The sequence below is a fragment of the Entelurus aequoreus genome, linkage group LG02 (assembly GCF_033978785.1).
Source record: "Entelurus aequoreus isolate RoL-2023_Sb linkage group LG02, RoL_Eaeq_v1.1, whole genome shotgun sequence".
Lineage (NCBI taxonomy): Eukaryota > Metazoa > Chordata > Actinopteri > Syngnathiformes > Syngnathidae > Entelurus > Entelurus aequoreus.
The window spans coordinates 75,322,206-75,337,859 of record NC_084732.1 but is presented as its reverse complement, the minus strand read 5'-3'; the positions used below and the strand labels follow the sequence as shown (position 1 = coordinate 75,337,859).

Genomic DNA, 15,654 nt, shown 5'->3' with positions numbered 1-15,654 from the left:
ACCAAAAAATTTAATCAATAAATAATGCCGAAAATGTTAAGTATGAACATTGATATGACCAATACTGCCACTACTTGGTATTGGATCGATACCGACATTTCCAAAACTAACGCAAAGTATCCGAACAACAAAAAAATAAGTGATCATTACATTTTAACAAGAGTGTAGATAAAGACATGTTAGAGCAACAAGTAACCAGATATCAATATTAAATTAGCAAGTAGATTAAAGGCCTACTGAAACCCACTACTACCGACCACGCAGTCTGATTTTATATATCAATGATGAAATCTTAACATTGCAACACATGCCAATACGGCCGGGTTGGATTAGTAAAGTGCAATTTTAAATTTCCCGCGAAATATCCTGCTGAAAACGTCTCGGTATGATGACGTTTGCGTGTGACGTCACGGATTGTAGCAGACATATTGGGACAGCATTGTGGCCAGCTATTAAGTCGTCTGTTTTCATCGTAAAATTCCACAGAATTCTGGACATCTGTGTTGGTGAATCTTTTGCAATTTGTTTAATGAACAATGAAGACAGCAAAGAAGAAAGCTGTAGGTGGGAAGCGGTGTATTAGCGGCCGGCTGCAGCAACACAAACACATAGAAAACTGGGACAACAGAGACTCTTACCAGGAGGACTTTGAGTTGGATACGCGCTACAGCCCTTTGAGACACTTGTGATTTAGGGCTATATAAATAAACATTGATTGATTGATTGATTGATACCGTGAGTACGCAGCTGCGGCTTCCAAACATTTGATCGCTTGCCCGTACGTGTGTGCCGCTATGTGCATGCCACGTACGTGACTTTGGGGAAATATATGTGCTGTATGAACTTTACGGAGGTGAACGGTACTTTGGGCTGTGGGATTGAGTGTGTTGTGCGGGTGTTTGATTTGTATTGGCGGGTTATATGGACGGGAGGGGGAGGTGTTTGTTATGTGGCATATTAAATATAAGCCTGGTTGTGTTGTGGCTAATAGAGTATGTATATGTCTTGTGTTTATTTACTGTTTTAGTCATTCCCAGTTGAATATCAGGTCCTACCCGCCTCTCACAGCATCTTCCCTATCTGAATCGCTTCCACTGCCCTCTAATCCTTAACTCTCACTTTCCTCATCCACGAATCTTTCATCCTCGCTCAAATTAATGGGGTAATCGTCGCTTTCTCGGTCCGAATCGCTCTGGCTGCTGGTGGCCATGATTGTAAACAATGTGCAGATGTGAGGAGCTCCACAACCTGTGACGTCACGCTACTTCCGGTACAGGCAAGGCTTTTTTATCAGCGACCAAAAGTTGCAAACTTTATTGTCGATGTTCTCTACTAAAACCTTTCAGCAAAAATATGGCGATATCGCGAAATGATCAAGTATGACACATAGAATGGATCTGCTATCCCCGTTTAAATAAGAAAATCTAATTTCAGTAGGCCTTTAAGAAAATAATACAACCAGAAATAATTGCAATATGTTAGCACATACATCAGCAAATACATTTGCAGCCTTTTTTTACTTGTTTTGAAATGGTTCTATTATCATTAATATGCCAAATAATATTTCGTAATATATACTGTTATCGAAAGAGGCTGCAATATAACTTGCATGATATATTTGAGGCCATATCGCCCATCCCTAATTATTTCACGGCCCAGTCCAAGACCCGCTCAAATGCCGCGACCATCATTAAGGATAAAGATGGTATCATTGAACATATGAAAAGATCTGCTCCACAGAATTGTACAATGATAACTGAGACGTGCACTGCTCTTATTGTTCAGCCTTGGCCTGTCTCTCCCTCTCTTCCAGCTTAGATCTATTGCTTTTTGTCAGATTCCTCGAGTGAATTACTTCCAATTGAATTGATATTATCATTATCTTGTGATATGTGACATCATGTTTGTATCATTTCCTCCCACTTCTTCGTGTCCACGGTCCTCTTCAAAAGACTGACGACCGATATGACATATTTATTGACCTGCTCTGTGATTGCCAGAAAAGGTGGCCATGATGTGCAAGACTGTGCTCAATCAGATTGATTCCTTCCAATCCGCTTTGTTATCTGAGCAAAACCTATCAGATGCGGTTAATTGAGTCCTATCAGGCATGATCCTTCAGTTAACTGATGTGCGTTATTAATTGTAATTGTTGATTATCATCTACGAAAGTGGGAATCAATTAAATATTCTCAGAGCATAAGTTGCGTACCGTGATCCAAGATGATGAGTTGTGCGCTGGACTGAATGTTTCCTGCATCATTTTCCGCCAGGCACTGGTAAAAACCCTCGTCAGACTTGACCAGGCCCAGAACCTGCAGGTTGTGCTCCTTCTACACAATGTACAGAAAGTAAAGAGGCTGGTAATAGTACATGACAATACATATTTGCCAGGAAAAATTATTGTGTTACAAGAAAACATTATGTACATTTCCATGCATTAAAATTAGTCTGATTCCTCAAATACATTTTTTTTTTCTATTTTTCATACCGATAAACGGTACTAATAATAACTGCGGTAAAACTCCCGACGGTTAGTGTTACCGTTTTAAATTAAAATGATCAACAAACCGTGACTGATAACTGCACTTTGACAAACTCACGGACTCATGTTAGCTCAAATGCCAACATGAAAACAAAAGACATTAACGTCTTTCCCCATTAAGTAAAAACATACCCCAAACGAAACTTACATAAACACATTACTGTCTGGGCAACTAAAATTGAACCGACAAGCTGTGCTCTTTTAGGACAGAGTGATCGTTCTATACTGTATTTTTCGGACTATAAGTCGCAGTTTTTTTCATAGTTTGGCCGGGGGTGCGACTTATACTCAGGAGCGACTTATGTGTGAAATTATTAACACATTACCGTAAAATATCAAATAATATTATTTAGCTCATTCACCTAAGAGGCTAGACGTATAAGATTTCATGGGATTTAGCAATTAGGAGTGACAGATTGTTTGGTAAACTTATAGCATGTTCTATATGTTATAGTTATTTGAATGACTCTTACCATAGTATGTTACGTTAACATAGCAAGCACGTTCTCAGTTGGTTATTTATGCCTCATATAACGTACACTTATTCAGCCTGTTGTTCACTATTCTTTATTTATTTTAAATTGCCTTTCAAATGTCTATTCTTGGTGTTTGATTTTATCAAATAAATTTCCCCCAAAAATGCGACTTATATATGTTTTTTCCTTCTTTATTATGCATTTTCTGCCGGTGCGACTTATACTCCGGAGCGACTTATAGTCCGAAAAATACGGTAGGCGTTTGCATCGACTTCCGTCTTTTTTTTTTTTTTAAATGGTGACAGGGGGGAGTGACGTATGCTGTAAAGTGAGTCAGCACATTTGTAGTTGTTTGCATGGCAAAGTTGCTAAGTGCCAGTAAAAGCGATACAGCCCCCCTCAGGCCATGACAGAGGAGTCATTCAACTAGTTGTAAGTCCATGTATCGTCCCAAAACTTATGTAAATATTCTACGAAGGTTGAAAAGTTACTTAGTGCTGCTTTAATCTGAGCCAATTTATTTGAGAAATCAGACTGATTTGGTGCATGAAAACGTGCTGACTGAAGAGACAAATTAGCATACAATTATCTTGAAGTAGTCGCTCGGGATGACAGCGTCTCCATTCTTCACCCATTTCACAGTCGGGGCCGGGGAACCCGACACTTCGCACTCAAACACGATGTCCATGGACTCATGGGCGTAGATGTTGGCTGGCCGCTTCGCATACTGGGGTGGAACTGTGGAGGACAAAGCAACACAACAAATTAAAAGCAATCCATGGTATAAAATAGGATAAAACATAAATGATGTAATTCCATTAAGGTTATGTCTGGTCTGACCATGAAAGCAAATGAAAAAGGTCAAATAATGTTACGCTGCCTACTCAGGTGCCAAATTACCAAGAGGAAGCAGCAACAATAACAGTATAATCCAATAATAGTACAATCCATGCACCTGTGACCTTGCTAGCAGATGTTTAAGACTTTAAATCTTCATCAAAAGAATCAATATCCTTATTCTGCATTACAGAGAAGGCAATAAAACAACATGTGGACTATCAGAGCGTTTGCATGAAAGGCAAGCTGAGGCGAACACTTGCGTACAGTGTGTCCCCTGGTTCTGGTAATGAGGACCAGACAGGAGTTATTTGATCTTCTGCGGCAAAACAAGACCTCATCAATCAGTGGTGGAACAAGGTCAACGGGAGCGCGTCCTCTGTATATAATTGGACAGGGCAGTGCATGTGTGGGGAGATTTTGCATGGATGCGTTGTGTGCTTGATTGTATCCAATCTGCATTGACTGATAAGCGCTGACCGACCTCAATGACCAGTAGGGTTGGGTAAAAAAAAAAAAAATCACTCCTATCGCTTATGGATCGATATTGCTTAAAGGGGGAATGCCCTTTTTTTTTTGGAATTTTCCACATCATTTACAATCCCTGTGTAAGACAAGAGAACTATTTCTTTTTTTCTCATTCTAATTTGTAAAATACGGCAAGTAAGAGGTGGCTAACAATGCAGCTAACGGGAGTACACTATTCCGCCGTCTGAAAAAAACATCCAAAAAGCGCCAAATAATTTTACTCGGTATCGAATCGGAACAAAAATGTGTGGTATCGCACATCCCTACCGTACACAGTCGTACTTGCCAACCCTCCCGATTTTTCCGGGAGACTCCCGAATTTCAGTGCCCCTCCCGAAAATCTCCCGGGGCAACCATTCTCCCGAATTTCTCCCGATTTCCACCCAGCCAACAATATTGGGGGCGTGCCCTAAAAGCACTGCCTTTGCGTGCCGGCCCAGTCACATTATATCTACGGAATTTCACACACACACAAGTACTTGATCAACAGCCATACAGGTCACACTGAGGGTAACCGTATAAACAACGTTAACACTGTGAACCCACACCAAACAAGAATGACAAACAAATTTCGGGATAACATCCGCACCGTAACACAACAGAACAAATACTCAGAACCCCCTGCGGCGCTAACTCTTCCGGGATGCACCAATATACACTCCCTGCTACCCCCTACCCCCACACCTCAACCTCTCCCCCCTCCCCCCATCTCCCGAATTCGGAGGTCTCAAGGTTGGCAAGTATGTACACAGTACTATCCTCGAATGCTCCGAAAAAACAAGAGCACACTTCCAGCCTTCACAATAAATAAGGGCCACTAGAAAAATTGCTTACATACACTATATTGCCAAAAGTATTTGGCCACCCATCCAAATGATCAGAATCAGGTGTCCTAATCACTTGGCCCGACCACAGGTGTATAAAATCAAGGACTTAGGCATGGAGACTGTTTCTACAAACATTTGTGAAAGAATGGGCCGCTCTCAGGAGCTCAGTGATTTCCAGCGTGGAACTGTCATAGGATGCCACATGTGCTACAAATCCAGTCGTGAAATTTCTTCGCTCCTAAATATTCCAAAGTCAACTGTCGGCTTTATTATAAGAAAATGGAAGAGTTTGGGAACAACAGCAACTCAGCCACAAAGTGGTAGGCCACGTAAACTGACAGAGAGGTCAGCGGATGCTGAAGCGCATAGTGCAAAGACTTTCTGCACAGTCAGTTGCTACAGAGCTCTAAACTTCATGTGACCTTCCAATTAGCCCACGCACAGTACGCAGAGAGTTTCATGTAATAGGTTTCCATGGCCGATCAGCTGCATCTAAGCCATACATCACCAAGTCCAATGCAAAGCGTGGGATGCATTGGACCACTGGACTCTAGAGCAGTGGAGCCCCCTCCTTGGAGTGATGAATCACGCTTTTCCATCTGGCAATCTGATGGACGAGTCTGGGTTTGGAGGTTGCCAGGAGAACGGTACATTTCGGACTGCATTGTGCAGAGTGTGAAATTTGGTGGAGTAGGAATTATGGCGTGGGGTTGTTTTTCAGGAGTTGGGCATGGCCCTTTAGTTCCAGTGAAAGGAACTTTGAAGGCTCCAGGATATCAAAACATTTTGGACAATTCCATGATCCCAACCCTGTGGGAACAGTTTGGAGCGGGCCCCTTCCTCTTCCAACATGACGGTGCACCAGTGCACAAAGCAAGTTTGATAAAGACATGAATGACAGAGTCTGGTGTGGATGAACATGACTGGCCTCCACAGAGTCCTGACCTGAACCCGATAGAACACTTTTGGGATGAATTAGAACGGCGACTGAGAGCCAGGCCTTCTCGACCAACTTCAGTGTGTGACCTCACCAATGCGCTTTTGGAAGATTGGTCGAAAATTCCTATAAACACACTCCGCAACCTTGTGGACAGCCTTCGCAGAAGAGTTGAAGCAGTAATAGCTGCAAAACGTGGACCGACATCAGATTGAACCCTATGGGTTAGGAATGGGATGGCACTTCATATGCTAGTCAAGGCAGGTGGCCAAATACTTTACGCCAGGGGTGTCCAAACTTTTTCCACTGAGGGCCGCACACGGAAAAATTAAAGCATGCGTGGGCCATTTTGATATTTTTCATTTTCAAACCATAACAAAATATATGGATTTTGTTTGTTTTTTTACCTTTAGGGCTTCCGGGGACCATAAAGGGTCTAAGTCATTAAAATTTTAAAAACAAGTCAAATTATTATTATCTTTTTTTATTTAACGCTTACAGTAATTTACCATGAATTGATTTACGTGGACCCCGACTTAAACAAGTTGAAAAACTTATTCGGGTGTTACCATTTAGTGGTCAATTGTACGGAATATGTACTGTACTGTGCAATTTACTAATAACATTTTCAATCAATCAATCAATCAAAAGTAAATCTCTACAGTATATCAACTTCAGGTTGATATAAAGTCAAACAAAAACAAAAAAATTATTATTATTATTATTATTATTAAAATTATGCCTTTTCTGTCAAAGACAACTTTGTTTTTTATAATAAAACTGAGATATGCAATATTTCCCCCACTGCGCAAAACATTCAGAAAGCAATGTTTGATGTGAAGTAATTAGAGCCTTAAAAAGATCAACAATGCAGGACACCATTGATTTTAATTCATTATTATTTTTGAGTAATCACAGTGAAAAGATAAATAAAATCCCATCAAATATATTTGGGATCCAAAAGGTGCCCCACTCATAAAGTGATACATTTTTATTAGTTGTTTTTTAAACTTTCAACACTTAAGTGACGAGATCAACTTCAGATATATCTGTCGATTTTACTTTTGAACTATTATTTTGTTTGTTTTATGCTCTTCTGTCAAATAAAACGTTGATGTTTTTCTATGGCAACCACACAATATATGCAATATTTTCCACATAAAACATTTTAAAGTGAAATATTTGAAATAATTGGAGCTTTGAATAGGTCAATAATTCATTATAGCATTGATTTTTATATTTTTTTTGGAGCAATGGCAAAAAAAGAAAAATAAAGATAGAAAACAGAAAATAAAAACAGCCTACATGGCAGCTTTGTGTCAACATTGCAACTTTTTCTAGTTAGATTTCACCTCATTCCACTTTTTTTTAATGTTTATTTTTAATAGCATTTCCAGAATGTGTGGCGGGCCGGTAAACAATTAGCTGCGGGCCGCAAATGGCCCCCGGGCCGCACTTTGGACCCTCCTGCTTTACGCAATATAGTGTATTTACTGTTTTTATTGTTTTGCACTTAGACTTAAACAAACTTTATTAAACCCCAAGGGAACATGTTTGACACAATAGCTCAATTACAAGAGGAACTAAACACATTTTCACTTTTTGCAGTGATGGAATGTTTAAAATCTTCAAAGTTCTTTATGGTGAAGAGAAACAAAAAAGTTAAGTTGAGACATTTTCAACATTTAAGGACGGATTGAATCATGATTAGGAAATTGTTCATAAAGCCCAGCACTGTTCACTAGTCTGCTGCCATCAGCATCAGTGTTTTAGACAGCTGATTTGATATTAGTGGTTGTGGGTGGATGGAAACTGTTTCTGACTTTATTAATCACAGTACCAGGTTGAGAGGTCAAGTGATGTTGACTGGAGCTAATTAGCTAGGAGCTCAGTCTCACACAGAGAGACAAGGAGATGCCTGAGATACAATTGGGTGTAATTGATCTTTTCAAAACCCCCTGAGTTATTTGATCGCAGCATATTTACGAGAGCCAAGCAAAAGGGAGACGTGGCATAATATACAGAGTCTATTTCCTGACCTTAAAAAACCCTTAGACCATCTGTTTGGTGTTCTAATGTTTTGCAAAGGTGAGAGGACAGAACAGGCAACATGATGCTCATTTAAAAAGTGACAAAAGTTAAAAAAAAATAAAAAAATCAGATTTCTTCGTAATGGATGGCATATCATCTGAGCGTAGCTGACATTACCAGCTTGAATGTTCATCAAAATAATCACATTTTGCAAATTAGTTAATAACTATCAATCCTCATTTGCATAAATGTAGCATGCCTATTTTCGCACAGCCATAAAAAAACAAATTATCTAACAAAATGATGTGGACAATGAGATAAACTTTGGTAAGTGACCATGATGTGTATTTCCCTGACTACAATCACCCCATTTACTTAAATGACCCAATCCAAACAACCTTTCCTAGTCATGGTGCAAAAAAAAAAAATTCAACCATCACAAAAGGTCAACACACATGGTCACACTTAACACAACCTGCTCACTGAACTTTGTGGATATAATAATTTAAAAAAAAAGTCCCATCACCATGAAAAAAATCTAAATTACACCCATTTAAATCAATTGCAGGGCATGATGGGAAAATGCAAAACACTCTCTCCACACTTATCCATGTTTGATTTTTAGCTGCTTGATATTTCTGATTGAATACAAAGCTTTAAGGAGGTTGTCACAGAAAAAAACAATGTAGGAGTTGAAGTTTCGCATATTCTTAATTAATTATTAATTATACATACATTATATTATTATAACATGTAAACACACACACACACACACACACACACACACACACACACACACACACACACACACACACACACACACACACACACACACACACACACACACACCAGCCAATTTTTTTTAGCCCAATTCGGCCTCCCAGTCTAAACGTTAGGACACCCCTGGGCTACAGGCTAGAGTTACAGGTACTAAGTAAAGTATTTTAATTTTCAAATGCAGCACAGGACGATTAGTACAACTAAGAAATACCATCTTAGCCATTGCTCTTTTGTGCCCATAAAGCATATTAATAAATGATGTTACTTTGTGTGTTTCACATGTTTTTAATTTTGTTCATTTAATTTTTTTATAGGGTTTCCAGTGATGGGCGGAGTCACGAGCAGCAGCTGCAGTACGTCATGACTTTGGCTATTGTGTGGATTGCCTTTAGATGTCTTACTTTGTCTTGTCCTTATGTTTGGAAGTGTTATTTCGTGATTATAGACACATCATTTTTTACATCACAAAAGAACAAAAGCACTTCTTCCTGCGCATACTCTCCTCCTCCTTGGCACCAAGCGCTCAGACGAGATCTGTCCAACAAGCTAAATCTATGAGCATGAACTGATAAAAACTACTCGGATGACAGGCCAAACATCTTCTCAAACAACTGATCAGTTGGATGCCAAGAGAATAACACTAATCTGATGAATGAGAACACCCATAGGCACATTCATCTCCAAATATATATAAAAAAAGCACATTCTATAAATGTGACATGATTCTAGTTATTTCTCATTTTAAAAACACAACATATATCCCCGAAGATGTTTTATAAAGTAAAACATGTCAAATATATTTATTTTCCACCAGTCAAGTCAAGTCGGTGTCTACGGGTTCTCGCCAATGGCTTTGTCCCGGGACTTCCGAACAAGGATGGGAAGTGACGTGTGTTGTGGCGGCGACAAAAGAGACACGGAGATTGAGCCCGTTGTACGAGAACATTGCATTTTTGTGAAATAAAGAAAAACAATCTGCGAATCTTGTCTGAGCAGCCATCATTTGGGATGTTACAATATTGACGGACGCCACAGCACGGAGAATGTCTGCGGTGTTGACGTTACGCATCTTGCACGTAATTATTTGGAAAGGGCAGCCGTGACTCTCGAGTTGTTTTAAAGATACACTGTCGACTGATTGATAGTGTCGCACGACCCCGACCATGTATCTACCTACGCCTATTTTCATCCAGTTATGTATGAACCCCTAAACCAGTGAAGTTGGCACGTTGTGTAAATGGTAAATAAAAACAGAATACAATGATTTGCAAATCCTTTACAACTTACAGTATATTCAATTGAATAGACTGCAAATACAAGATACTTAACGTTCAAACTGGAAAACTTCATTTTTTGAAAATATTAGCTCATTTGGAATTTGATAGCTGCAACATGCTTCAAAAAACTGGCACAAGTGGCAAAAAAGACTGAGAAAGTTGAGGAATGCTCATCAAACACTTATTCTGTAACATCCCACAGGTGAACAGGCTAATTGGGAACAGGTGGGTGCCATGATTGGGTATGAAAGCAGCTTCCATGAAATGCTCAGTCATTCACAAACAAGGATGGGGCGAGGGTCACCCCTTTGTGAACAAATGCGTGAGCAAATTGTCCAACAGTTTAAGAACAACATTTCTCAACGAGTTATTGCAAGGAATTTAGGGATTTCACCATCTACGGTCTGTAATATCATCAAAAGGTTCAGAGAATCTGGAGAAATCAATTTGGACCTTGGATCCCTCAGGTGGTACTGAATCAAAAACCGACATCAGTGTGTAAAGAATATCACCACATGGGCTCAGGAACAAGTGCAAGTTAAAACTCTACTATGCAAAGTGAAAGCCATTTATCAACAACACCCAGAAACGCCGCCGGCTTCGCTTAGCCCGAACTCATTTAAGATGGACTGATGCAAAGTGGAAAAAGTGTTCTGTGGTCTGACGAGTCCACATTTCAAATTGTTTTTGGAAACTGTGGACGTCGTGTCCTCCGGAACAAAGACGAAAAGAACCATCCAGATTGTTATAGGCGCAAAGTGCATCTGTGATGGTATGGGGGTGTATTAGTGCCCAAGGCATGGGTAACTTACACATCTGTGAAGGCACCATTAATGCTGAAAGGTACATACAGGTTTTGGAGCAACGCCCCTGCTTATTTCAGCAAGACAATGCCAAGCCATGTGTTACAACAGCGTGGCTTCATAGTAAAAGAGTGCGGGTACTAGACTGGCCTGCCTGTAGTCCAGACCTGTCTCCCATTGAAAATGTGTGGCACATTATGAAGCGTAAAATACCACAACGGAGACCCCGGACTGTTGAACAACTTAAGCTGTACATCAAGCAAGAATGGGAAATAATTCCACATGAAAAGCTTCAAAAATTGGTCTCCTCAGTTCCCAAACGTTTACTGAGTGTTGTTAAAAGGAAAGGTCATGTAACACAGTGGTATTAATGCCCCTGTGCCAACTTTTTTGCAATGTGCTGCTGCCATTCAATTCTAAGTTAATGATTATTTGCAAAAGAAAATTAAGTTTCTCAGTTCGAACATTAAATATCTTGTCTTTGCAGTCTATTCAATTGAATATAAGTTGAAAAGCATTTGCAAATCATTGTATTCTCTTTTTATTCACGAATTACACAACGTGCCAACTTCACTAGTTGTAATTAACGTAACAAGCGCGTGACTCTTTGAAAGCTTGGGTCTCGTGTCGTTTTAAAGACAAAAAACATCAGCTGAACCATAGTCATGTGTTTACATTCTATTGACCTAAGGATTCACAGCTGAATCTTACAAATCTCAGTGGCCTAGTGGTTAGAGTGTCCGCTCTGAGATCGGTAGGTAGTGAGTTCAAACCCCGGCCGAGTCATACCAAAGACTATACGAATGGGACCCATTACCTCCCTGCTTGACACTCAGCATCAAGGGTTGGAATTGGGGGTTAAATCACCAAAAATGATTCCCGGGCGCGGCCACTGCTGCTGCTCACTTCAGCTCCCATGGGGTGATCAAGGGTGATGGGTCAAATGCAGAGAATCATTTTGCCACACTTAGTGTGTGTGTGAGACAATCATGGGTACTTTAACGATTGAGGGGGCTGTAACCGATGTAGCCAAACTGGCTACAAACCGGATATCCGGTCGCATCTGTTTATCGTTAACAACCCGAGTGTGTAAGCTAGCGGTCACGCCTCTGCCCACACGGACAAAGATTGTGTATGACTCATGCTAAAATTAAAGGCCTACTGAAACCCACTACTACCGACCACGCAGTCTGATAGTTTATATTTCAATGATGAAATCTTAACATTGCAACACATGCCAATACGGCCGGGTTAACTTACAAAGTGCAATTTTAAATTTCCCGCAAAATATTCTGCTGAAAACGTCTCGGTATGATGACGTTTGTGCGTGACGTCACGGATTGTAGCGGACATTTTGGGACACCATTGTGGCCAGCTATAAAGCCGTCTGTTCTTATCGCAAAATTCCACAGTATTCTGGACATCTGTGTTGGTGAATCTTTTGCAATTTGTTTAATGAACAATGGAGATAGCAAAGAAGAAAGCTGTAGGTGGGAAGCGGTGTATTAGCGGCCGGCTGCAGCAACACAAACACCTAGCGGCTACGTCGTAGCCGGTGTTTCATTGTTTACATTCCCGGAAGATGACAGTCAAGCTTTACCATTGGCCTGTGGAGAACTGGGAGAACTCTTACCAGGAGGACTTTGAGTTGGACACGCGCTACCGTGAGTATGCAGCTGCGGCTTCCAAACATTTGATCGCTTGCCCGTACGTGCGTGCCGCTATGTGCATGTCACATACGTAACTTTGGGGAAATATATGTGCTGTATGAACTTTACGGAGGTGAACGGTACTTTGGGCTGTGCGATTGAGTGTGTTTGATTTGTATTGGCGGGTTATATGGACGGGAGGGGGGAGGTGTTTGTTATGTGGGATTAATTTGTGGAATATTAAATATAAGCCTGGTTGTGTTGTGGCTAATAGAGTATATATATGTCTTGTGTTTATTTACTGTTTTAGTCATTCCCAGCTGAATATCAGGTCCCACCCGCCTCTCACAGCATCTTCCCTATCTGAATCGCTTCCACTGCCCTCTAGTCCTTCACTCTCACTTTCCTCATCCACGAATCTTTCATCCTTGCTAAAATTAATGGGGTAATCGTCGCTTTCTCGGTCCGAATCGCTCTCGCTGCTGGTGGCCATGATTGTAAACAATGTGCAGATGTGAAGAGCTCCACAACCTGTGACGTCACGCTACTTCCAGTACAGGCAAGGCTTTTTTATCAGCGACCAAAAGTTGTGAACTTTATCGTCGATGTTCTCTACTAAATCCTTTCAGCAAAAATATGGCAATATCGCGAAATTACCAAGTATGACACATAGAATGGATCTGCTATCCCCGTTTAAATAAGAAAATCTCATTTCAGTAGGCCTTTAAGGTTAGTCAATGACTAAAAATAAGTATATATCTGAAATATTTTAAATTTTTGCACTCTCATCAAGTGGCAAATAATTTGCAACTGGAAAAAACAACAACTTTTTATCAATTAAATGAGCAAAATCCGTATTTTAGTGCGTCGAGTTAGTAAAGTTTGCAGCGCTGTGAATGACAGGGAGGATACTGCAGCACTGTCATCTCCCGTACACATCGCTCTCTCTCCGTCTTTCTGCCAATGTGCAGCAGGCTGGCCTCAGGGCGCGACGTGTGGCCTGTAAATAAAGTCCTTTGCAGTGTGGTGTGCAAAAGGGTATATGTGTTCCTCCACCGAGTCCGTGCTTGCATAAGGTGCGTTGCTCAAGTTACACCGATCTCTTCAGATCGGTGCAACGGGAAACAGACAGCAAATCTACATAACGTAAATAGAAAGCAATATGCTGGGAAAAGACGGTTAAGAGTGAGCGAGGGTGTGCGGTGGGAGTGGAGGTTGGTGCAGGAAGTGGAGCCATCTGTGGAAATGAATACTATTAAATTGCATCTGGGTACTGATACGGCTGTTTTTGTGTCTGCAGAACTGCTTGGAAGTGGGTGATTTTTTTCTTATTTGCATTCCACCCGCGTGTGTGTGTGTTGTTTGTGGAAGCACCTGTTTAAGTGTGTGGACACTTCCCCGCATCCATGCTGCCTCAATCTGTGGAACCACTACATTTGCAAGTGTTTTCCAGCCTTGCTGTGAGATTTTCCAGTGTCGGATTTTAATGGTGACTGCTAGCCTGCAGCTTTCTTTATCTTTCTGCATCTCTTTTTCTCCACTCGGTCTCCCATTTTCCTGCCACTTAATCTCCCTACAACTCCGCGTCTATCGCTACATCTTCATTCCCCCACCCTCCTCCCGCCATGCAAGCACTATTTTCTTTCAAGAAGTGCAAACATTTGGAAGCTATTGGACTAAGTGACCCTGGGTGCACTTTTGATGGCTGTATTTAAATTGATTTGTACTAATGAGAGGGGGGGGGGAGAGCTATTGTTTACAAAAGGAAGTAGACATGACTAGGATTGCACGTTATAGACTCGGTACTAGTGTTGTACGGTATACCGGTGTGGAGGTTGCCCTCCAGTGGGTTCCTCAGACCACCAAATACTGCCACGAGAGCCCGTATCAGGGTTACAACACTGTTTTATTTTCATAAAATCGTGCAAGTCTTTTGCTTTCCAGCAAAATGTTTTCTCTGCGTCCGTCTCACGCTCTCGCTCCCAATCCAGCTCCAACAACGTGTCTCATTCCGGCTGCTGCTAATAAAGGCAACAGGTGATTAGATAACAAGGCCCACGTGGGCCATCTACGCACTTGTCGCTGTCTTCGAGGCCGGTCCTAGCACACCCCGTTCCGCGGCAGGCCCACAGGCCACACCTCCCTCCACAACCGGTATTAGTATAGTACCGCGATACTAATGAATCATTTTCGGTACTCTACCGTCTATTAAACTTACGGATCCCGCACCCTCCGGCGCCCGCGTCAAAGTCATGTTGTGTCATTGCTGGTTTACGAGCAGACAGGCATGTTTGGCAGCGCACAATCACGGAGTACTTACAAGCAGACACAGTGTGTAGACAGAAAAGGGAGAACGGACGCATTTTGGCTTAAAAACTAACGATAAAGGTGAAGATATAACACTGAAACGCCCTCAGGAAGAGGTGCTTTAAGAGAGTGGTCCCCAACTACCGGTCCGTGGATCGATTGGTACCGGGCCGCACAAGAAATAAAAAAATAAAAAATAATATATATATATATATTTTTTTTTAATTAAATCAACATAAAAAACACAAGATACACTTACAATTAGTCAATATAGATCAATACAGTCTGCAGGGATACAGTCCGTAAGCACAAATGATTGTACTTCTTTATGACAAAAAATAAAATAAAAATACCCCCCCCGGTCCGTGGGACAGATTTTCAAGCAGTCCGCAGCTACAAAAAGGTTAGGGACCACTGCTTTAAGACATGGCTAGCTAACTAGCGGCAAACGTCCAATCGCCGTCGGCAGAGTTGTAGCTCCTTCTAAATCACTAATCTTCGCCTCTATGGCGACAAATAAGGTAAGTTTCTTACAAGTATCATCCCTGCAGGACGAGGAATAGCTAAACATGCTTCACTACACACCGTAGCTCACCGGCATCACAATGTAAACAAACGCCATTGGTGGATCTACACCTAACATCCACTGTAATGATA

General features: G+C 41.1%; 1 protein-coding gene across 8 annotated transcripts in view; it reads right to left on the bottom strand.

Moving 5' to 3' along the window:
- Positions 1–15,654, bottom strand: part of neo1a (neogenin 1a) — a 434,693-nt gene that overhangs the window by 158,972 nt on the left and 260,067 nt on the right. For all 8 annotated transcript variants that reach the window (XM_062032365.1, XM_062032313.1, XM_062032347.1 and 5 more), the window contains exons 6-7: positions 3,605–3,759; positions 2,213–2,333 (exon numbers count right to left, since the gene is read on the bottom strand). In XM_062032365.1, the coding sequence (XP_061888349.1) occupies positions 2,213–2,333; positions 3,605–3,759 (276 nt within the window). The remainder of the gene's footprint in view (positions 1–2,212; positions 2,334–3,604; positions 3,760–15,654) is intronic.